The sequence below is a fragment of the Myotis myotis genome, unplaced genomic scaffold (assembly GCF_014108235.1).
Source record: "Myotis myotis isolate mMyoMyo1 unplaced genomic scaffold, mMyoMyo1.p scaffold_m19_p_9, whole genome shotgun sequence".
NCBI classification, from domain to species: domain Eukaryota; kingdom Metazoa; phylum Chordata; class Mammalia; order Chiroptera; family Vespertilionidae; genus Myotis; species Myotis myotis.
In genome coordinates this window covers 32,490,323-32,513,904 of record NW_023416401.1, presented here as the reverse complement: position 1 = coordinate 32,513,904, position 23,582 = coordinate 32,490,323, and the positions used below count along the sequence as shown (strand labels likewise).

The window sequence follows — 23,582 nt, the reverse complement described above, 5'->3', positions numbered from 1 at the left end:
ACTGTTTAAAGCAAAAAATCCTATCTAATAAAAGAGAAACATGGTAATTAGCATACGACCGCTACCCTTCCCATTGGCTAATCAGGGCGATATGCAAATTAACTGCCAGCCAAGATGGCAGCCGGCAGCCAGGAAGCTTAAAGCGAACATGAGGCTTGCTTGCTTCAGTGACGGAGGACTCCAACATTCCCCGCCTGCCGCTGCAGGCCTCTGAGCTGCAACTCTAAGCAACTATGTTACAAATATAGAAGCTAAACAAAACCCCAGAAACCTGCTTTAGTCCGTTGGGCTTCAGCCAGCAGGATCGCAACATTGTTTCAAATACAGAAGGTAAACAAAGGCCAGAAACCTGCTTTCAACAGCGGAGGCCTAAGAGCTGGAGCCAAGCCTCAAAGCTAAAGCTGGCCCAGAATAAAAAAAGAAAAAAAGGAGCGGTTGGGAGCTTCAGTCACCCACCAGCCTGGAAACAGCCCTCAGCCCCTCACCCAGACTGGCCAGGCACCCCAGTGGGACCCCAACCCTGATCCAGGACACCCTTCAGGGCAAAACAGCCGGTCCTCACCCATGCACCAGGCTTCTATCCTATATAGTAAAAGGGTAATATGCCTCCCAGCACCAGGATCAGCGGAGCCACGAGGCCTCCCGGCACCGGGATCAGTGTGACAGGGGGCAGCGACCAAACCCCCTGATCGCCCTGCGGCTCTGTGTGTGACAGGGGGTGGGACCACAACCTCCCTATCCTCCCTGCTCTGTTCGTGACAAGGGAATGCGCCCCAACCCCCTGATCAGCCCTGCTCTGTGCCTGATAGGGGGAGCTCCCCAACCCCATAATCGCCCTGCGGCTCTGTGTGTGACAGGGTGCGGCGCCCCAACCCCGATCGGCCCTGCTCTGTGTGTGACAGGGGGCAGTGCCCCAACCCCCTGATCGGCCCTGCTCTGTGTGTGACGGGGTAGAGCCATAACCTCCCCATCAGCCCTGCCCTGAGTGTGAGAGTGGCGGTGCCCCAACCCCCATCCCACGGGCCCTGCTGTGTGTGTGATGGGATACAGCCATAACCTCCCCATCGGCCCTGCCCTGAGTGTGACAGTGGCGGCGCCCCAACCCCCTGTTCGGCCCTGCTCTGTGGGTGATAGAGGGCGGTGCCCCAACCGCCTGATCCGCCCTGCTGTGTGTGTGACAGGGGGCGATGCCCCAACTCCCCTATCAGCCCTACTCTGTGAATGACGGGGGAGCTCCTCAACCCCCTGATGGGCCCTGCTCTGTGCGTGACAGGGGGCAGCGCCCCAACCCCCGATTGGCCCTGCTCTGTGACAGGGGGCAGCGCCCCAAACCCCTGAGTGGCCCTGCTCTGTGTGTGACAGGGGATGGCGCCACTACCTCCCCATCAACCCTGCCTTGAGTGTGACAGAGGGCAGTTCCCCAACCCGCCAATTGGCCCTACCCTGAGCGTGACTAGGGGTGGCATTGCAACCTCCCAATCCGCCCTGCTCTGTGCATGACAGGGGGCGGTGCCCCAACTCCCCAATCGGCCCTGCTCTGAGCCCGACCAGGGGCTGCACCTAGGGATTGGCTTGCCCTCTGCCACCCGGGAGCAGGCCTAAGCCATCAGGTCGTTATCTCCCAAGGGGTCCCAGACTGCGAGAGGGCACAGGCCGGACTGAGGGACCCCTCTGCCCCCCCCCCCCCCAGTGCACAAATTTTTATGCACTGGGCCTCTAGTATGTACTATAAAATAAAAAGATTAAAATGTACTGTGAGGGCCCAGCCCTCAGGGGTTGCGCATCAACCTGTGAACCAAGAGGTCACTGGTTCCATTCCATCAGGACACATGCTTGGGTTTCAGGCTCGATCCCCTGTAGGGGGTGTGCAGGAGGCAACTGATCAATGAGTCTCTCTCATCATTGATGTTTCTCTCTCTCTCTCTCTCTCTCTCTCTCTCTCCCCCCCCCCCTTCCTTCCTCCCTGAAACCAATTTTAAAAAAAGATTCAGAAAAATGTATACATTACATTGTGTGTGTATAAATTATTATAGAGAAAAATAGAGAAAACTGGCAAAATGCTAACAATGGCTGAATGTTTTGTGTAGGGCTTAAAGTTTTCAAAGTAACAGTTTAGTTTAAAATCAATTATTTCATTATTTGACTGCAAGTTAGGTTTATGTCCTTATTTAGTGTGGCCAGAAAAATTAAGATTCATCTCACCCAGCAAGTATGCAATAAAGGCCTACTGTGTGCTGGACACTATGATGGCTAAAGAATAAAAATGTTACAGACCTTGAACTTACCACAGTATAGTGCAGGATTGGCAACCTGTGTTCAACAGGTTAAAATAGCCCATGTCTGTTTTTGTAAATAAAGTTTATTGGAAGACAGCTATGCTCATTCATTTATGTATTGTCTATGACTGCTTTTGATACCTTGGTAATAACTTGGCTATTACTTAACAGGAAAGGAGTAAAGGGAAGCCTAAGTAATATAGGCATGCCTTTTATACAGCTTTGCTAATTTAACACTTTACAAGTCTTTTCCCCATTGATACATGGGGGAAGGGACTGTACAACAGACCCATGCCCAGTAAGGTCTTAGTGACATGGAAAGGTGCTTGTCTGTCAGTCACACCTGGAAGCAAGTCAGTGGCCAGAATAGGCGTGGCCACTGAAAGGGCATGAAATCTGAATAAACTCCTGAACAAAGAAAGTTTGCTCCCTAGGCCAGTGATGGCGAACCTTTTGAGCTCGGCGTGTCAGCATTTTGAAAAACCCTAACGTAACTCTGGTGCCGTGTCATATATAGAAATTTTTTGATATTTGCAACCATAGTAAAACAAAGATTTATATTTTTGATATTTATTTTATATATTTAAATGTCATTTAACAAAGAAAAATCAACCAAAAAAATGAGTTCGCGTGCTATCATTGCCTAGGCTCTTGGCTCTCTCTCTTGCTGTTTGCACCTGACTCCTATTGCAGTGGGGCACACACTTTGTGTGGGCCATGTGGACTCCACACAATACACGAATGGAATTTAATTAGCCTGATGCCAAACTGGGCCCAGCTGCAACATGGAACAGAAGCTTTGGATACTGGCCTTGCTTTTGGCTCTACTGGAACTCAGTTGTGCCTTTTTCAGGACTGGCTTAAGGGGCATGGGACTTTACAACCTGAGGACTGTAACACCACGCCAATAAAAACCATTCATTCTCCCATGTGAATATTAGAAAATTCACTTTCTAAAGATATTGTAAGAACCCTGCTCCCACAAGCGATGGAGAAATTTGTTTCTCCAGTAACACTTTCACCTTACATTGGCAGATCTAAGTAGGTACAACAAACAGCACATGACCCACAAAACCTAAAATATTTACTATCGGGCCCTTTCAGAAATTTTCCAACACTGGTCTAATGATGTAGCAGAAATGCAATTAAGTCACTGCTTAGGGACAAAAATTAACAACAAAAAAGAAAAACAAATCTGAAGGACCTTATAGCCTTAAGCAAACAGGTATGTCAAGTTTCAATTTGTACTTCGTGGAAATATGTTTATCAGAAACCTTCCCTACAAATATAAATATTAAGTGTTTAAAAAATCCTGAGAAATGATCTAATGGTACTGTTGTAATTTAACCTAGTTATGCATAACTGCAAAGGAGTAAAGGGAAGGCCAAATATTTTGGGGATGCCATTAGTACAATTTTGTCAAGAAGCTGCAGTTTAGATACATGCCCAGGAAAGCCTGGGTGAAATAGGGACGGTACTTGTCTGTCAGTCATACCTGGGAATAGGTGATTGGCCAGAGTAGGCATGGCCACTGCAATTATGGGAAGATTTAAGATATTTTATCTCCTAAACAAAGTTCTCGCTCTTGGCTCTTTTGCCTCTTGCTCTCCTGGTTGCAGGACTCTCGTGCTCATACCATGTGGACCCTCCACACAACTGACTAATGGACTACAACTAGCCTGATGCTACACCAGACCCAGCTCCACCATGGAACGGAAACCCTGGACTCTGGCTCTGCTTCTAGCTCTACTGAATCCCCAGCTGCACATCTTCCAGGACTGGATTAAGGAAAATGGGACTTTGGAAACCGAGAGATGTAATTCCACCCAAATAAAAATCACTCATACTCCTGTGTGAGTCTCAGAAAATTCTTTTTCAAGAGATATCATAAGAACCCTACACCCACTAGCAAAGGAGAAAGATGATCCATGCATTTCTCCAATGAAACTTTTGCATGTATGAAATTGTCCTATAGCATGTTTAATCTCAATTAATTTAAGCAAGAATAATTTGCTAAAGTTCATTCTATGACTATTTCAAAAAACATTTCCCTAAAGTATACACATAAATAAGATATCAGTGTATTTATCTGCTTTCCAATTAGCTACCAAAATCAATTCTTTCTTTTTTATTTTTTACATTGTCCATCAAACCTTTATTCCATTTATTTAGTAAGCATATCACTTCCTTAATTCCAAAACTAGCTACATAATGTTGTGCAATAAGAATGCATTTATATGCTTTACACTGGAATTATTCACTTATATTTGTACTTAAATCCAAAGTAGCACCAGTAGTGTTTCTAGTTCATTCTGAACTCCCTAAGACCTGAGTTCACTTGTTCTAAAGATACTAAAAGATTCAAATTGAGTTTGTCAGGCTTGAATTCATATATAATTTTAAGGATGAATATTATAAGCAACAACAGACTCTATGTCATATTAATCCACTTTTTCTGTCTTCCTTGTCTAGTGAGATAAAGATCTTTTGAACTAACTCTGGTGTCAAGTCACTGACATGCACAACATTAATTCTCTATTCACATGATCCATCTGCCTTTAAAATGTATTCATGTTCTTTCAAACTGAAGCCTTATTTTCCTCCCCACCCAGGTAAATGTAACCTTTCCTATGTTTTTCTGTTTTTAAAGTTCTATAAATCCCATATTATTAAGTGCCCGCCCACATAATCCAAAAGAGTTGAACAATAGTAATGTTAAGGAAATGGAGATCTAATTCTAAGAAGAAAAATCTCTGAATTCGCATAGAATAATTTTAAACTTCTCTTTTGGAATCTCCTTTGCAAATTCACCCTTGATTGTTAGTTTCCCTGAGTCTAGTCCAGTGGTCGGCAAACTGCAGCTCGCTAGCCACATGCGACTCTTTGGCCCCTTGAGCGTGGCTCTTCCACAAAATACCACATGCGGGCGCGCATGTACAGTGCGACTGAAACTTTGTGGCCCATGGGCACAAGTCGGTACTTTGTGGAAGAGCCACACTCAAGGGGCCAAAGAGCCGCATGTGGCTCGCGAGCCGCAGTTTGCCAACCACTGGTCTAGTCTGAGGCCCTTTATTCCTAAGTGTACACTCCTTTCCTAAGTAGTTTTACCAAGGCCATGGATTCACTCATCACGTGTACACAAGTTAACTTACACTGAAGATCATGCTTTCTAAACAGTATTTGACAATCTGAGAAATATGTAGCTTATCAAAGCAATTGCATGCGTGGATCTCCCATACATTATAGCTGTGTTGCTTGTTCCCTTCAGCGAGTAAACATTTTTCTTATAATCTATTAACCCAATTACTTTGGTTAGTAATTCTTTTTCCCCCACAGTTAATCCAAATATAAAATCTGAGCTAATCCAGGTCCAAATTACCACCAACCCCCAATAAAGTCTTGAATTTATTTGAAGTCTGGAAGTTATTTCTACCAAAAACTACACTGATAAATTTTAAATTACTTTTATAGGTGTAAAAATTATTTTTATCAAATCTTGACTTTGAATATAAATTCAAAGCAGTATATAAATTTGAATATAAATTAAGCAGTAAGATTTTGAAGTGACTACCTAGTGACAGGTTCAGCCCTGGCCAGTTTGGCTCAGTGGACAGAGCATTGGCCTATGGACTGAAAGGGTCCCAGGTTCGATTCTGGTCAAGGGCAAAAACCTTGGTTGTAAGCTCAATCCCTGGCCCTGGTCAGGGCACGTGCAGGAGGCAACCAATCAACGTGTCTCTCTCTCATTGATGTTTCTCTCTGTCTCTCCCCCTCCCTTCCACTCTATCTAAAATTCAATGGAAAAATATCCTCAGGTGAGGATTAATAACAATAAAAGACCCATCAGATCACATCAATGTTCTTAGCCACTTTTTTAAAAATTGAATTTACTGGGGTGACATTGGTTCATTCTTACCCACTTTTACTCCAATGACTTGTTCCCTCATACATGAGTGCTTTAAAACAAAGAAAAGAATATATTTTGCTTTTAACATTCTCATAACAGACAGGAGCTACTGAGGATAAAAAGTATTTTACTCACCAAATACTTAAAGAACAGGCTATTACCTTTATATACTCTGGAATCTTCAGGAGATTAAATGAGCCAAATAAATTGTAATGTAAGGGAAGCCAAAATTGGAAGGCAGTAAGAGCACAGTAATAATAAAGTAGTAAATAAAATAATAGACATTGTGTCACATTTTAATTTAACCTACCACTTTCAAGTTTGGTGACTGAGCAAATGAACTGTTCGATAAGCCTTATGAAGTACAACTTTTGTAAACTTGTGGGACTACATAGCTCTCAGGGGAATATTATAAGTAAGGTTATAGCACAATGTCCAACATACAGTATGACAGTAAGTGGTAATTTTTTACATAATTACTTTTAATATTTTTTTATTGATTTTTACAAAGAGAGGGAGAAAGAGAAATATTAAAGTGAGAGCAAAACATCAATTGGCTGCCTCCTGCATACCCTCTACTAGGGATTGAGCCTGCAACCTGGGCATGTGCCCTCACCAGGAATCGAACCAGCAACCTTTTGGTGCACAGGAAGACACTCAACCAACTGAGCCATACCAGCCAGGGCAATAAATGGTAATTTAAACAACAACAACAAAAATCCAGAAATGCCTCCCATCTTCTTTTTGCAGCAAGTTAAAGAGCTATGTTAGATGGTACCCAGGAAAAGAATATTAAAACCTGTAAGGTCCAAGTTATACTCTAGCTTCTGCCAACATTTCACCTTTATGTCTGTGACATATTGGGCCTAAACTTTCTCATGTTTAACATTAAAAAAATTAATATATTAATCTATCCTCCAGTTCTTGATTTCAGTAATTCTGAGATAACTGGCTCACCAAAGGTATAGCACAACTCAAATTTTAAAGTTTATGTGATCCTATAGAATGATATAACAAACCAATATAACATTAAACTTTTGTTTACCAATATTCCTTTGTTAACATTAAGGCTGACCCAAAAAGGTGAAATGTACTTTAACAAGATAAAAATAAACAAGATTTTGCTTCTCTTAATCTGGTGATCAATATCAAAATGAAAATGGGTTTAGTAATTATACAGATGTGCTTTACTACAGTAAAAATAGCGAGGCAAATGTCTAAAGAATTTAATCATTTAAACCATAAATCATAAGTTCATAAATTACTGCATCTTACCATAACCTTAGAAGTCCTACTGTTTATAGATTGGAACATGACACTTCCAAGTATATCCCTTGTGAAATATTTATAGTTAAAATAAAATAACACCTGGGATGTATTTAGAGTACTCTAGCTACCTCTTCCCTCACTCCGCCAAAAGTTCAGATGTTATAGGAAGGGATAGCTGAAAGATAAAGCTAAGTAGTGGGTATACTGAGTATATGTTGATTCATTGGCTTTTGTGTGTATTTGAAATTTCGCACTGAAAAATTCACAATATCTACTTTTAAAAGTCAACATAATTCATTTTAAACTTATAAAACAAACATCATAGATGCAGAAAAAGCAATGACAAAATCCAACATCCATTCCTAATTTCAAGAAAGCTGTCAGTAAATTCAGGGAACTTTCTCAATCTGATAAAGGGCATCTGTAAAAACAATAAGTTGAATATCAAATTCAAAACTTTTGCTCTTTGAAATACACTGTTATGGCAAAGAAAAGACAAATCACAGACTGGAAAATATTTGCAAATCACGACAATGAAAAGACAAGTCACAGATTGGAAAATATTTGCAAGTCACAAGAGGAGACTTGTATCTGGAATATATAAAGAATTCTCAAAACTTAATAGGAAAACAATTAACCCAATAAAAAAATGGGCAAAAGATCTAAACACTTCACCAAAAAAGATATATAGATAGTAAATGAACACATGAAAAGACGAGCAATATTAGTCAATAAGGAAATGCAAATTCAAACTACAGAAAAAACACACACCACTACACATTTAACCAGTTAACTGCCATGATATTTTGAATTTAATTAAAAAAGGTCTGCCTCTTGCGTCTATAAACGCTTATGGTGTACAAATGGTTAATAGAATGGCTAAAATAAAGACAGCTCACACCAAGTGCTAACAATGGTGTGGAGCACCTGGGACTCTTAAACATTGCTGGTGGAAGTGTAACATGGTACAACCACTTTGAAAAAGTTTTGCAGTTTCTTAAAAAGATAATCAGCCATTTCACTCTTAGGTATATACCTAAGAGAAAGAGTATATATATTCACACAAAGAACGCTTATAGCAGCTTTATTTTTAATAGACCAAAACTGGAAACAATCCTAAAGTCCATTAACATTTTAAAGACAGAAAACAGCTGAGAGCCCTAACCGGTTTGGCTCAGTGGATATAGTGTCGGCCTGCGGACTGAAGGGTCCCAGGTTCGATTCCAGTCAGGGGCATGTACCTTGGTTGTGGGTGCATCCCCAGTGGGGGGTGTGCAGGAGGCAGCTGATCGATGTTTCTCTCTCATCGATGTTTCTGACTCTCTATCCCTCTCTCTTTCTCTCTAAAAAACCAATGAAATACATTTAGAGAACAGCTGAGAAAAGCAACTTGCTCAAGATCACACAATGAATAAGCGACAAGGGTCAGAATTTGAACCCAGGTCTGAAGATTTACAAAGCCCAGTGCTCCTTCCCCCTACACAAAACTTTCCTGGGACATATTTCAGAATTATAGAATGATAAATGCTCAAATATCAGCCAAACTGATATAAAGTAGGCGAGAAAACAAGTCTGCTTCTAAATCTAAGGGGATAAGGAGCTAAGACTTGACGTAGGAGAGTTAGGGGATGGCTTTGGAGAAAGGAAATCTTAGGTGATGGGCCAGAAAGATCAGTACAAAAACAGCTTCTTAGAAGTTATAGGGAATGCAGGCCTTTCAACCTCCTTAGTCAAAATTCCATAGATGTGCCACCTCACTCTTCTCCCTAAAACATTAAATTAGGTTTATTTTTCAGCTCTGGTCAGGTAGCTCAGTTGATTAAGGAGTCATCCTGATGTGCTAAGGTTGAGGGTTTGATTCCTGGTCAGGGCATATACAAGAATCAACCAATGGGCTGGCCGGTGTGGCTCAGTTGGTTCAGTGTTGTCCCATGCACCAAGGGGTCGCTGGTTCAGTTCCCGGTCGGGGCGCATGCCCGGGTTGCAGGCTTGGTCCCCAGTGGGACCAAGCAGGAGGCACCCAATTGATGATCGATGTTTCTCTTTCATTGATGCTTCTGTTTTTTGTTTTTCTTTCATTGATGTTTCTCTCTCTCTCCCTCTCCCTTCCTCTCTCTCCAAAAAAACAAAAAAATCAATAAAAACATTAAAAAAACAAACACAATCAACCAATGAATGTATAAGTAAAACAAATTGATGTTTTTCTTTCTCTCTTCCGCCCTTTCTCTCTTTCTAAAATCAATCAATAAAAATTTTTAAAAATTAGGTTTATTTTCAGATCTAAGCTAACAGCAAAACACCCTAATTTAAGTTTAGGTACTGCCCACCATGTAGCTGATGGCAAAAATTGTTTGCCATCAAGAAGGAAAAATCCAAAATTCCAAAATATAAGGCAAATATAGGAGTGTAGTAATAATAGTTTAATAAATATGAATTCTTTATTTTGATGAGAAGACGAACTGAGATAAAAGGAACAGAAATAAAATAAACCAGTGATCAAACATATGTAGCAGACGAATGAACTTTATTTAATAAGAGGTATTTATCTTTCATAAGCAGGAAGAATAAACAAAAACCTCTGTATTTAGATGGGTTGGTTTGTGTGCAGCTACAATCCCAGGCAGCCAATATGTATATTTTTACAAAGGGTTTCCCCTGCTTTTTCCTTCTGTTTTAAAAAAAGTCTACACGGGGAATTGTTACTCAAGGCATCATTAACTGATTCTATACACATGTGGGTATCATTAAAACCATCTTAAGCAATCTTTTCCTGGATATCAAGTATATTCAATCTAAATAAAGATTTCTCCTGTCCAGTCTTGTTGGTAGCAATTAAAACATGCTACCAAGTCCCATGACTCACTTTTCCAAATCCCCATTTAACATTTATAAATATCATGACTTCCAAGGGCACCTTCCTAGGATTTTTGACTGATTCCCTGGCTCCAGCACTTCCCCAGGTGGCAAGGATTTAAGGAAGTTTATCAAAACTAGTTTCAGGTTTTTAAAAGTAGTTAGAGTGCAGTATAGGCAGTTACACCCAATTAGTTGTGATTCATGTAAAAGGATTCCAAAGCTTAAAGAAATATGGAAAATTCTGTGGTATGGCATATTCCATAATATAGCTCCCAAAGCTCTTTAACATCATGCTAATTACAGCTGAAAGAAAAGTTAACAAAAAATGAAATAAGCTATATTATATCCAACATCCATTCTAATTATCTCTAAATTAAACCACATGCAGCATACTAGATTACTCTTCAAGGGTATTTTAAACATGGTTCAAACAAACTGCCTATGTAAGAAACTTGGGCTGCTCGATGTTATAAACTGGGCAATAAACTCTTCTTAAAAGAGACAATATTTAAAATACAATATTTTAGAATCAGGAAGCTTAGCTTAAAATTCTGGCTGGTACTTAGGAATTTTCCCCGAGAAAATAGTTTAGTCCCTTTGCCTATCAGTTTACTTACTTATTTAATTAATATCAGAATACTACAGCCTACACACCACAGGGCTGCTATGAATAGTGTTTATGAAAGCTACTACAAAATATTCAGTGTTGTATCATTCTTTTAAAATATTCTTCAATGTATTCTTTTCTTAAAATGTAAATTTTAATCAAACTCCTTCAATGAAATTATTTTTATAAGCATTAACTTGTCAAATCTTACTGTATCTCTTTTTAAAATTTCTGTTTTTGATTGATTTGAGAGAGAAAGGGAGAAAGAGGGGGAAAAAATACTTACTTGTTGTTCCACTTATTTATGCATTCTTTGATTGATTCTTGTATGTGCCCTGTCCAGGGATCAAACTGGCAACCTTGTTGTATTGGGAAGACACTCTGATGAACTGAGCAACCTGGCCAGGGCAAATCTTACTATATTTTAAGTCTATCTTACCTCTTTTAGAAATCTAGCAACTGTTGGAAAACTGACAATAAAAATTTTAAATATCTTGCCCTGGCTGGTGTGGCGCAGTTAGTTGGGTGTTGTCCTGTGCACTGAAAAGTTGCTGATCCCATTCCTGGTCAGGGCACATGCTTGGGTTTGGGGCTTGATTCACCCCGGTATGGTACGTAGGAAGCTGCCAATCAATGTCCCTCTTACATAAATGTTTCTCTCTTCTCCCTTCCTTTCTCTAAAAATCAATAATCTATCCTTTAAAAAAGAAATTTAAAATATCTTTCTCTGAGAGTCTACCTGTTATTTCACATTGCTTCCCATTATTCAAGGAACAAAAAGCGTTTACCCAACTCTGAAGTCACCTATTCCAATGGAATCACTGGCTTGCTTTCTCTTTGAAATTCCAAGTATGTTTCATGTGCAGTACTGAAAGTATTACTTTTAAACTAAAACACATTTTTATTGCATTATTTTCCTAAAATTAATACCTAATAATAATTTTATTTACTTAACTTTATGATATTTTTATATGTAAATACAGGGTGGGGCAAAAATAGGTTTAAAGTTGTTCATGTGGAAAATACAATAATTAATACATAATAACACAAAAATAAACTCTGGATTTCATGTACTCACAATTATATAATCCTATTTTTGTCCCACCCTGTACAATGCACCATTTTTTACATACTAGAACTTTGTTTCTTTTTCTCCCTTGGGATATCAGTCAAGACAGTCTTTGACTAACCCTTTTACCTATTCCACCCACTTTTCTACTGACTCTATACATACACTTGAGGGCTTAAAATAAAACAAATCAAAACAAAAGACCTGAGACTCTTACCAAGGTCTGGCAATTCACTCCTACTCAAGATATAGACCCTACCTAGGTCCTCTCCTAGTCTCCACAGCTGCAGATTACCAGTACAATAGCATTTATCCTCTCTTCTGCCTTAGTCTAGGTCCTGGAGGTGGTTCTGCATTTAGGAAAAACAATCGAGACTGTAGAGCTTGGCTAGAAAATAATTTCTTCCCATCCTCAAGGCCAACTCAGACCTAGCTTGGAAGAAGTGGCAGGACCTGGTGCACAAGTACTCTGGAGGCCGGCCTCCAGACCAGTCTTGCCTGAGACAGAAAGTGGGCTCATAAGATATAGCCTAGCTGTAAGGGGAGCCCAAGCTCCATTCTTGCGGACATCTCTGGTTCTCTACCTTCTCCAGATTCTCCAGGATGTGACAAGCTTTTTCATCCCCTTACCAAACATCTTGCCCTCGATCTAGGCACCATGGGCAAATTTCTCTAATTCTTTCTCCCCTCACAATAGAAGGCAAATGGTTCTTCAACTGGCCATATATTCAAAGACCCCTTGTTTCTGAATATTCTGGGTAAAGGTATTGTCAGGGTAGGGAGCTCTCCCTGGGATGTGTCACCCTGGCATAAAGGTTATTTTGAGCTGCAAACAATTAAAGCCCAACGAACTCAGGAAGTGGTTTTTTTGTGTGTTTGTTTTATAACCTCCCCCTTTTCTTCTCTGAGGGATTCAGATGGAAAAACCTGCTTCAGAAAGGGAACTCTAGGATTACCACTTTAGCATACCCACTTTTGCACATATAAATTAAGTGTGGTTGACAGAAAGGATCTGTGAAAAAATCTGTTCCCTAGATTTCCCTCTGTCCTGTTGTCTCTGAGTAGCATAACAAGAATGCATTTGCTACTTTCTCAGTACCTATGAGTTGCCCTTACCCACTTCACCTTTGTCCAAAATGACATCAATACCCCATTCTGCCTCATTGTCTTTGGAATTTTTATGCTTATGAAAAAATGCACATGTGAAAATCTGATTTTCTCCTGTTGATCTGCTGTACGTTGTTTTACTTATTCGACCAGCCAGAAGAAACAACGGAGTAAGGCAAAGTTTCCAGGGCTATGATAGTATCACCTATAAAAACTAACAACTGAGAACAATAAACAATTATTTTAATAAAGTCTCCAATGAAATTATACATATGCAAATAAACTATCTGTGCCTTCAAATGTCTAGCATTTTATCCTAAATTAAAACACACTGGAAACTAACAGAACCTTTAAAAAATTAACTGTAAGCATTAAAAGCACTTGTAAATATATATTAATTCTATAGCATAATACTCAACCATCAGTATTTTCTTTTCTGCTCTCTTTTAAGCTTCCTTATACTTTATTTATAATGAACATAGAATAGGCACTATTTACCAGGTACTGTTATTATTTTTTTTTTAGAGAGGGAGGGAGAGAGAAACATTAGGCATCGATGTGAAAGAATAACATGATTGGTTGCCTCCCATTCGGAGATGGAAGCCGAAACCCGAGTATGTGTCCTAACTGGGAATTGAACCCACAACCTTTCAGTACACGGGACAACACTCCAACCAACTGAACCACTTGGCCAGGGCTACCAGGAACTATTCTAAGTGCTTTACATGCATTCATTTACATAAGGCACTGAACCACTCAAAAAGGTATGTAATATTTATAGGCTATTTACAAATAACAAATCTTAGGCACAGACAGGTTGAGTTACAGGAGTCTGTCCAAAATGACAATGCCAAGATTGGAACAAAGCAGTCTGGCTCTAGCATCTTGTCTATTAACTACTGTACTACGTTGCCTCCGGCGCCTTCACTATCACACTTACATTAAAATTGCTTATAAACCACTAGAGGGCAATGGACTGTGACCATCCTTTGCACAGCTATATCCTCAGGACGGAGCAGAAGTCTTGAGGCTCATGAATAAATCATTGTTGAGTTCTTCACAGGTATGCATTCCCCTCTAGACTATGTTCCCTAGGGTCAGACAAGACAAAAGTGATACTGCAGCTCATCCTGTAAGAGTACATGGCACATAAATGAAAATAAATTAATATGCAGAAGTTCTTGCTCCAGACGTTCCTAAATCTCTGCTGAATGAATACATCTTCTATTTACAAAGTCTTGAAGCAAAATACAAGAATGAGAAGCCCCTGTTTCGAGACAACCACCAGAAGCACCTCTCTAACCCTAACTTTGCAAGAAATCAACAGCTGCCTTAAATAACATTATAAACTCACTCATAGGCAGGTTAGTGGACTAAGGTATAACATTAAGTGAAATATAAAAACTGTCTACTATAGGAGGACGGCTCCCTTTAAGAGCTTTTTACTTAAGAAAAATTAAAAACAAATCCATACTTAGCAAAAGGTAAGTTTGAATATGGTTCAGTTACTTTAAAAACAATCCCTCTTTTTATAGAATCCTTCTAAATAGTGAATTCCCCTTAATTCACTCAAAAAACAAAAAACAAACACACACCCCAGGAATTTAAAAATTAAGTTTGGTTTGGGCAAGGAAAACCATAACAGACAATACTAAGGATGAAGTACAGAGTATTTAAAAGAGCGATTTCAAACTGTAGCCACCTCGGAATGACTGATCCAAGTAAATCTGAGCATCCGGCGGGCTTTTCCTCTCGCTACATCAGAAATCCCACCACGGTCACCACGTCAACTCAGAGCAAAGCCCCCATCACCTTCGGAGGCTGGGAGAGCCCACGGGAAACGCACAAGTCCTTCCTGACGCTATTCTGGAAACAAGGTCCAAGTTTCTTTCTTACACAAAAGAACCAATTCTTTTAAAACTTCCCATCTCAAGGAAAAGCTGAAAATGTAGTATGTGCGGAGGGCTGGGTAATGTGCGAACATCTGCATTCAAGAAACTCGCCCTCCGAACAGTCGTTCCTGCCGGGGCCACACGACCTTCCAACCGCCCCCGGGGCCGCAGGGGCCGCGGCCGCGGAGCGACGCCCAGGTGAGCGGCCCCCAGCCGGCCGGCCAGGGGGACGGCGCGGGGCCCTGCACCCCGCGGGCAGCTCCCGGGAAAAACACCTCCTCCATCACAGCCTCTTCCTTCCTCGGGAGGGCCGAGGGGAGGGGCGCCCCCGGAAGGCACTCCATGGAGGAACACGCACCCCAAATTCCGACTTCAAATGTCTGCCTGCTAGTTTCTCCTTCCAAAACGGGCCGCCGGGCGCTCCCGAGCCCCCCGAGATGCGAGCGGGGTGGGCGCTGGGGCAGAGCCCGAGCTGAAGCGCCCCGCGGGGCACCGCTCTCTCCCGGCGGCAGAGGGGGCGCCCCGTGTCCTCCAGGAAGCGCCATGCTCCCCCCAAGCCGCGACCCCGGCCGGCCCCGAGCCACGCCTCGCCGCGCCCGTCCCCCCGCCGGGCCGGGCCCAGGCCGCCGCCGCCCGCCCTTCCTCCCGGCCGCTCCCCGCGGGCCGCCGGCGACGGCGACAGCGGGCGGCGCACTCACATCCGTCCGCGTCCTCTTGCAGGTCCTCCTGGAGCAGCGAGAGGTCTGCGCCGGGGAGAAAAGAAAGGCCCAGTTAGCGCCCCGCGACCCGGCGCGCCTCCCGGCCACCCGCCCGCCGGCCCCGCGGCGCCTGCCCGCGCCGGCCTCGGCCCCACACGGGGCGGCGGCGAACGGGCGGACGCGGTGAGGGGAGGCGCCGCCGCCGCGCCGCCCGGAGAACTGGGGGCCACGTACCCGCCATCTTGTGATCGCCCCCTCCTCCTCGGTCTCCCGGGGATCCGGGGCTACATGGAGCGGCGCGAGCCGGGGAGCCGGTGGACGCGCGCGGGAGGGGCGGCGAGGAGGAGGGACGGGCCGGCGGGGGCGCGCGCGCGGGGCGGGCCGAGGGCCCGGGACTGGGCCGCGGGCGGAGCGGCTCCCGGACGCCGGGGGTGGGCGGGCGCCGCGGGCCCTGGGCCTCGCCCCGCCTCGCCTCGCCTCGCCTCGCCCGTCCGCTCCGGGCGGCCCCGGGGCGGCCGGCGCTCCCTCCTCCCGCCTCCCTCGCTCCCGGCCCGGCCCGGCGGCGCGCGCTCACACCCTCGGCCGGAAGCGCCCTCACGCCGAGCAGCGGCCGGAGCTGCGGCCGGCCCGGGACCCTGCGGCTGGTGGCCGGAGCCGGGCAGGGCCCCCCGCGGCCCGACCCGCTTTATTGGGTCACGGCGTCGTCGGCCGCAGCCCTTCTCCGCGGGCGGGCCGGCGTTCGCTGCCCCGCGCCCCCTCCCCGGGTGGCACGTACGTGGGCGGCGATCCGACGCCTGGCGGAGGCCGAGGGTCCCACCCTCCCGGCGGAGGAAGCGCCGCCCCCCGCGCGCCGGGGCCCGTGGGAAGCGGCTGGTAACAAAGCCCTGGGCCCGGCCGCCTGGTCTCGGGGGGACCGAGGCAGCTGGGTCAGCCGGCTCGCCCGCCCCCCGCGCCCCCCCCGTGCCCCCCACCCCCGCGCGGTTCAGGCTGAGACGCAGGCCATGGCCCTGCGCCCGGCTGGTCGGGAACCGGCCCAGCGGCAACCCTCCAGCCGGCGGCAGGCCTGCGCTCGGGTCTCTATGCTGCCGTCGACTTAGCGGGCGGGTGGCCCGTTGTGAAAGGAGGGACGATCACTGCCGCTCGGATCATCGGGGTGAACGAGGAATGCCAGGAGCCTGGCACAGCACCGGGCATGTCGGCGGCGCTCCGGGAACGGGCCTGCGATGATGACTTTTCCCTTTAAGTAGCAGGTGCTCACCTGAGTGCCGGATCACAGTTTATCCTCCCCCTTTTCGCGTGTGTGTGACTGATGAGCTCAGGCTCCCAAGCACGGAGTGAGCGATCAGCCTAGGTCTGCTGGCTCCATTTCACACTATCCTCTCTCCCCCTCCCGTTCTACTCAAGGCCTCCGATAGGGTCATCTCTTCAAGTGCAGAACGAAACAAGGTCTTGTTTCAGCGACACCACTCTGGGGGTCCGGTCTCTCCAGCAGGAGAGGGAATTCTAAATAGTTCATCAGCTTGTTCCTCCCTGCATTGTGGCTTTCACCAATGAAGGCTCAGTCTAAGGCAGCGGTTCTCAACCTGTGGGTCGCGACCCCTTTGACGGTCGAACGACCCTTTCACAGGGGTCGCCTAAGACCATCCTGCATATCAGATATTTACATGACGATTCATAACAGTAGCAACATTACAGTTATGAAGTAGCAACGAAAATAATTTTATGGTTGGGTCACAACATGAGGAACTGTATCTAAAGGGCCAGAAGGTTGAGAACCACTGGGAGGAATCAGATCTCCTGAAGTTCATAATTCTGTGTCATAAAACGGGTTCTATATGTAGCTATTCCCAAAACTTCCCTCTCAGATATGGAACACAATATATAGTAAATATTAAACTTCTAAGAGTAATAAAGATTGGAATACAATCTATAATTCCAGGTGTATGTCTAATTTTGTCAAATATAGAATAATTAAAAGCAAAGGCTAAAAGCCGTCATCGATTTCTCTCCTTCCCTTGATAAATGCCCTTACATGAATTCTGCTTAAAATAAAACACCAACTCTCAAAATGATGCGTTAGAAATTCACGAACTATCGACAGAAACCGGTCCCAATTGATTCAATCTGTGACAGTTTTGCTGTGATACTTGTCTTGTTGACACCTACCACTTTAGCAATTCTGGGTGGAAGGAGGGGGAAATAGGATTTGGCACCTTTAAATGGGGATCTTTAAACAACAGAATTCACCGAGCGCCAACTATTCAGCTACTGGACATCCAAAGACAAAACTATCTGAGTGACCTACCCAGTATAATTTTCAGTGATCATGATAAAATAAATAGAGGGTGTGTACCCAATGCTAGCCTGGGGTACATGACGACTACCTGTCTCTGGTAGCTAGACCTCAGTAAATTTTATCTCAGTATTCTCTGGGAAGGCAGCAGAGGAGGAGGGCCTGTGTAACGTCGCCTGTGTTGTTATAAAGCTATGCATTTGGTTATCATCTTACCTCCATTATATGCCTCAGTAGGTTCCTTTAGTCAGTATTGTTTTTAGACATTTCAGTGGTTCAGCACAAGTACATATTTTTTTACATTTAATTTTCTCTCATTCTCTACTCCTTCCTCAAAATAAGATCAATGGTTTTTAAACCAGTATTCTATGAAATGTACAGTTTCCTCCTTATGAAAATTATATGTAAACAATAGCAATCATTATTCTATGTACCCTTACTCCAATTTCACTTACAGTCTAGAGTCGACCATGGATACCAGAAGCTGTGTGGTCAGAACACAACACAATGAATTCTTAACCTGCTCTGCCCCTGACAATAGATGTAGTGTTGCAGGTCAACTTTTAAAAAAGTATTATCCAAATCTGTGTCTATTAAGGCCTGAATTTTGGGAAGAATAAGTCTTCTTCCAAATGATAGTGAAAACTTTCACACTAGTGAAATATTTCCTTTATTTCACCAAGGATACTTGAAAATTAACTAATTTGGTTCTTCAAACACAAACATAATAAATATCATGGGGGGGAGAAACCAAGATGGCGGCATAGGTAAACACTGGAGTTTGCTGCCTCAAACAACCACTTCAAAAATACAACTAAAAGACGGAACGGACATCATCCAGAACCACAGGTAGGCTGGCTGAGTGGAAATTCCACAACTGGAAGGAAAGAGAAAAGCACACTGAGACTCAGAGGAGGCGCAGTGCGGAAGTAAAATACTAAGGTGCGGAGGTGTGTGCGGAGCGTGCTGGCGGCTGAGGGCGCGGTTGTCGTTTTCAATCGGGAGGGAGTCTCAGGCTCTGAGCTCCAGTTCCCTGCGAGGCTCTAGGGACCCAGACTCATACGGGAGAAGCCGGACTGTCTGGCACCGGTCCGAACTCAAGGGCAGCTTTCTCTCTGAGGGGCTTGCAGCGATTACCGGGACATTGAGAAGCAGAGCCTCTGAGGGCAGGACTGAGAGCAGCAATAACTGCTAGCCCTGCCCTGTTGATCCCGTGGGACCCGCCCCGCCAAGCCCTGCAGGGAGGCTTTTGCTGGATAGCCTAAGGCAGAGACTAGATTAGTACCACCCTAGAGATCCAGGAGCCAATGTACCCAGAGGTCAGAGTGGGACCATCCAGTTTACAGCTCCGTGGAACAATAAAGGACACACTCAGGGGGCAGACTCAGTGAGCACCAAAGCCCCATTGAAGCAAGTCTTGCCCCAGAGGGGTGTCTCCAGCACAGAAGTTCTCCCACTACAGATACAGTGGATTCTCACAGCCAATTGGCCTGGAGGTCAATTCCTCCCAGTGATAACTACAACAATCAAGGCTTAACTACAACAAGACTGTGCACAAAGACCACAAAGGGGTGCACCAAGAGTGTCCTCCTCAGGTAATTGGGGCAGCTGAACCACTGGGCCCTAGAGGACACTTAGCACAGAAAACCACTTTATCAACACAGGGAAGCATAAAAAATGCAGAGACAAAGAAAAAGGACACAAATGACAGAAATGGAGGAAAGCAAACTACTGGATATAGAGTTCAAAACCACACTTTTAAGGTTTTTCAAGAATTTTCTAGAAACTGCCGATAAATTTAATGAGATCTACAAGAAATCTAATGAGACCCTCGAGGTTGTGATAAAGGACCAACTAGAAATTAAGCATACACTTACTGAAATAAAGAATATTATACAGACTCCCAACAGCAGACTAGAGGATTGCAAGAATCAAGTCAACTATTTGAAATACGAAGAAGCAAAAAACACCCAACCAGAAAAGCAAAATGAAAAAAGAATCCGAAAATACAAAGATAGTGTAAGGAGCCTCTGGGACAGCTTCAAGTGTACCAACATCAGAATTATAGGGGTGCCAGAAGATGAGAGAGAGCAAGATATTGAAAACCTATTTGAAGAAATAATGGCAGAAAACTTCCCCTACCTGGTGAAAGAAATAGACTTACACGTCCAGGAAGCGCAGAGAACCCCAAACAAAAGGAATCCAAAGAGGACCACACCAAGACACATCATAACTAAAATGCCAAGAGCAAAAGACAAAGAGAGCATCTTAAAAGCAGCAAGAGAAAGAAACTCAGTTACCTACAAGGGAGTACCCATACGACTGTCAGCTGATTTCTCAACAGAAACTTTGCAGGCCAGAAGGGAGTGGCAAGAAATATTCAAAGTGATGAATGCCAAGAACCTACAACCAAGATTACTTTATCCAGCAAAGCTATCATTCAGAATTGAAGGTCAGATAAAGAGCTTCACAGATAAGAAAAAGCTAAAGGAGTTCATCACCACCAAACCAGTATTATATGAAATGCTGAAAGGTATCCTTTAAGAAGAGGAAGAAGAAGAAAAAGGTAAAGATACAAATTATGAACAACAAATACACATCTATCAACAAGTGAATCTGAAAATCAAGTGAATAATCTGATGAACAGAATGAACTGGTGATTATAATAGAATCAGGGGCATAGAAAGGAAGTGGACTGGCTATTCTTGGGAGGGAAAGGGGTGAGGGGGATGCGGGAAGAGACTGGACAAAAATCGTGCACCTATGGATGAGGACAGTGGGTGGGGAGTGAGGGAGGAGGGTGGGGTGGGAACTGGGTGGAGGGGAGTTATAGGGGGGAAAAAGAGGAACAAATGTAATAATCTGAACAATAAAGATTTAATTAATAAAAAAATAAATAAAATAAATAAATATCATGGGGAAAATATTGATAATAAACAAATAAAACCTACCTGGCATTGCTTGATGCTATCCCATTTATTAATGTTTATATTGATAATGGAACCATTTACTTTTTTCTTCAGAATGATCATTCCTTAACCTGAAAGTACATAAAGGCAGATTATCAGTTATTGTTTTGAGTAATAAAAATGAATCATTCTGAAAATGAAGAAATTCAATAAAAATGCTTTTTAAACAAAATTTTAACCTTTCAGCCTAGCTGGTGTGGCTCGGTGGTTGAGCGTCGACCCATGAACCAGGAGGTCATGGTTCAATTCAGGGCACATGTCCAGGTTGTGGGCTTGATCCCCAGTAGGGGGCATGCAGGAGGCAGCCCACTGATAATTCTCATCATTGATGTTTCTATGTTTCTCTCTCTCTCTCTCTCTCTCTCTCTCTCTCTCTCTCTCTCTCTCCTCTGTCTCTCTCCCTCTCCCTTTTTCTCTCTGAAATCAATAAAAACATTTTTTTAAAAAAAAACAACACCACATTTTATTCGCCTTGTTTTTTTATTTATTTTTTGAGACAGGTTGATGGACGTCCCTCACAGAGTGTCATTCCCAAGTAAAAAGAACACAGAGTCCTTTTTATTTTTAATGTATTGCCAATCTTTTACTTGAACTCTCCTGTATACTTTTTTTTTGGTATATTTTATAAAGGGAAATATTTGTGTGAAATTTGTCTTATCTTTCCTTCCTATGTGTTTTCTAGTCCCTTTTAAAGCTTCATGTCAAAATGACATTCCAAGCCCTAGCTAGTTTGGCTGAGTGGATAGGGTGTCGACCTGCAGACTGAAGGGTCCCAGGTTTGATTCCCGTCAAGGGTACATGCCCAGGTTGCCTGCTCGATCCCCAGTAGGGGGCATGCAGAAGGCAGCCAATCAATTCTCTCTCATCATTGATGTTTCTATATCTCTCTCCCTTTCCCTTCCTCTCTGAAATCAATAAAAATACGTTTTTAAAAAAGATGACATTCCAAAATGTGAAATCATAGCCTTTTCTAGAGCTTTCAGTTTGGTTTGTTTTCCAAACACACTCGATCTCTGTATTTACATCAGCTAAAGATACCATCCTAGAAAAAGAAAAAAGGAAGGAAGGAAGGAAAGAAGAAAAAACAGCTACAGAACTGAGCCCCATCCAGAGTTATCCCTATTCAGGCAATAATTTTTCCATCTGCAGGAGTTGAAGGTGGCCCATAGAAGGCAACAGAACGTAGGCTCTGTCCAACCATCAGTCAAGGCTGCAAGTTTCTTAGCACAGGCTTCTTCTGACAGAAAAGTGCATCCTGTTAGGACCACCACTGTAAACTGAGTATAAAGGAAAGCAAACCCTGTTTCTTATCCATCCCATGTTAATTACTTCACTGCTTTTCACGGTGCCCCAGATTAGCAGAGGCAAAAAGGATTCTCCACAATTTTGTAGTTATTCCAGCGGAGGTAAGGCATCCTATGCAATTTATTCCACACATTTTAATTTCTTTTAAAACAGTTAAGATGTAAAAATAATGAGCGTTAAATTGATTACAATGGCAATGTTGGTTTTCTTTATACCTTTACCTTAATGCAGAAAGCATTAGTTGCAATCACATTCAAAGCAATGTGCAAGAGCCTATCCCAGTGTTGGCAGAGTGTAGAGCAGCGGTTCTCAACCTGTGGGTCGCGACCCCTTTGGGGGTCGAACGACCCTTTCACAGGGGTCCCCTAAGACCATCGGAAAACACATATATAATTACATATTGTTTTTGTGATTAATCACTATGCTTTAATTATGTTCAATTTGTAACAATGAAAATACATCCTGCATATCAGATGTTTACATTACGATTCATAACAGTAGCAAAATTACAGTTATGAAGTAGCAACGAAAATAATTTTATGGTTGGGGGTCCCCACAACATGAGGAACTGTATTAAAGGGTCACGGCATTAGGAAGGTTGAGAACCACTGGTGTAGAGTATGTGCTGAGGAAATGCTTATTATTCTGAATCTGAGTAGATGAGTCAAGTTGGTCCAGGAAAAAAACAGGCAAACCACACATTCAACCCCAGATAAACTTGGTGATTAAACTATGTCTTGATTCTAAGGTCCTCTCATACTAATGCTGCGCTATGGTTCTATGACTAAGAAGAAATTGCTTCTATTCTAATTTCATCTTTCTGTGTTACCATTTGCAACAATATGGAGGGGCATAGAGGTATTATGCTAAGTGAAATAAGTCAGGCAGAGAAAGACAAATAACGTGTGATTTTACTTACATGTGGAATCTAAAAAGCATAATAAGCAAACAAAATAGAAACAAACTCAGATACAGAGAACAAACTGATGGTTGCCAGGTGGGAGGAGGGTCGGGAGGATGGGGGCAAAAGGTAAAGGGATTAAGAAGTACCAATTGGTAGTTACAAAATAGTCATGGGGATATAAAGAACAGCATAGGGAATATCATCAATAGTATTGTAATAACTATACCAGTATATTGTGTCAGGGGGATACTAGACTTATGGGGGGATCGCTTCGTGAGTTATGTAAAAGTCTAACCACCATGCTGTACACCTGAAACTAATATAGTATTGAATGTTGGCTATAACTGAAAAAGTTTTAAATATTTTAAAAAACAAGGAGGAAAATAATCAAAACCACATACACACAAAAAAATTACTCTCAGATTTTTCT

At 43.2% G+C, this 23,582-nt stretch overlaps 1 protein-coding gene across 15 annotated transcripts in view; it reads right to left on the bottom strand.

The window, feature by feature from the left end:
* Window positions 1-16,958, bottom strand: part of PPP4R1 (protein phosphatase 4 regulatory subunit 1) — a 61,060-nt gene extending 44,102 nt beyond the window's left edge. For 4 of the 15 annotated variants that reach the window (XM_036323841.1, XM_036323848.1, XM_036323845.1 and 1 more), the window contains exons 1-3: window positions 15,916-16,026; window positions 15,682-15,726; window positions 14,032-14,182 (exon numbers count right to left, since the gene is read on the bottom strand). Coding sequence is in view for 4 of the 15 variants with exons in the window: in XM_036323852.1 (XP_036179745.1) it covers window positions 15,682-15,726; window positions 15,916-15,922 (52 nt within the window). In the remaining 11 variants the exon portion in view is untranslated. Of the gene's footprint in view, window positions 1-14,031; window positions 14,183-14,793; window positions 15,096-15,681; window positions 15,727-15,915; window positions 16,073-16,456; window positions 16,620-16,939 lie in introns of those variants that run through there. The other 11 variants (XM_036323840.1, XM_036323844.1, XM_036323837.1 and 8 more) reach the window with 8 other exon arrangements.
* Window positions 16,959-23,582: the final 6,624 nt, after the last annotated feature.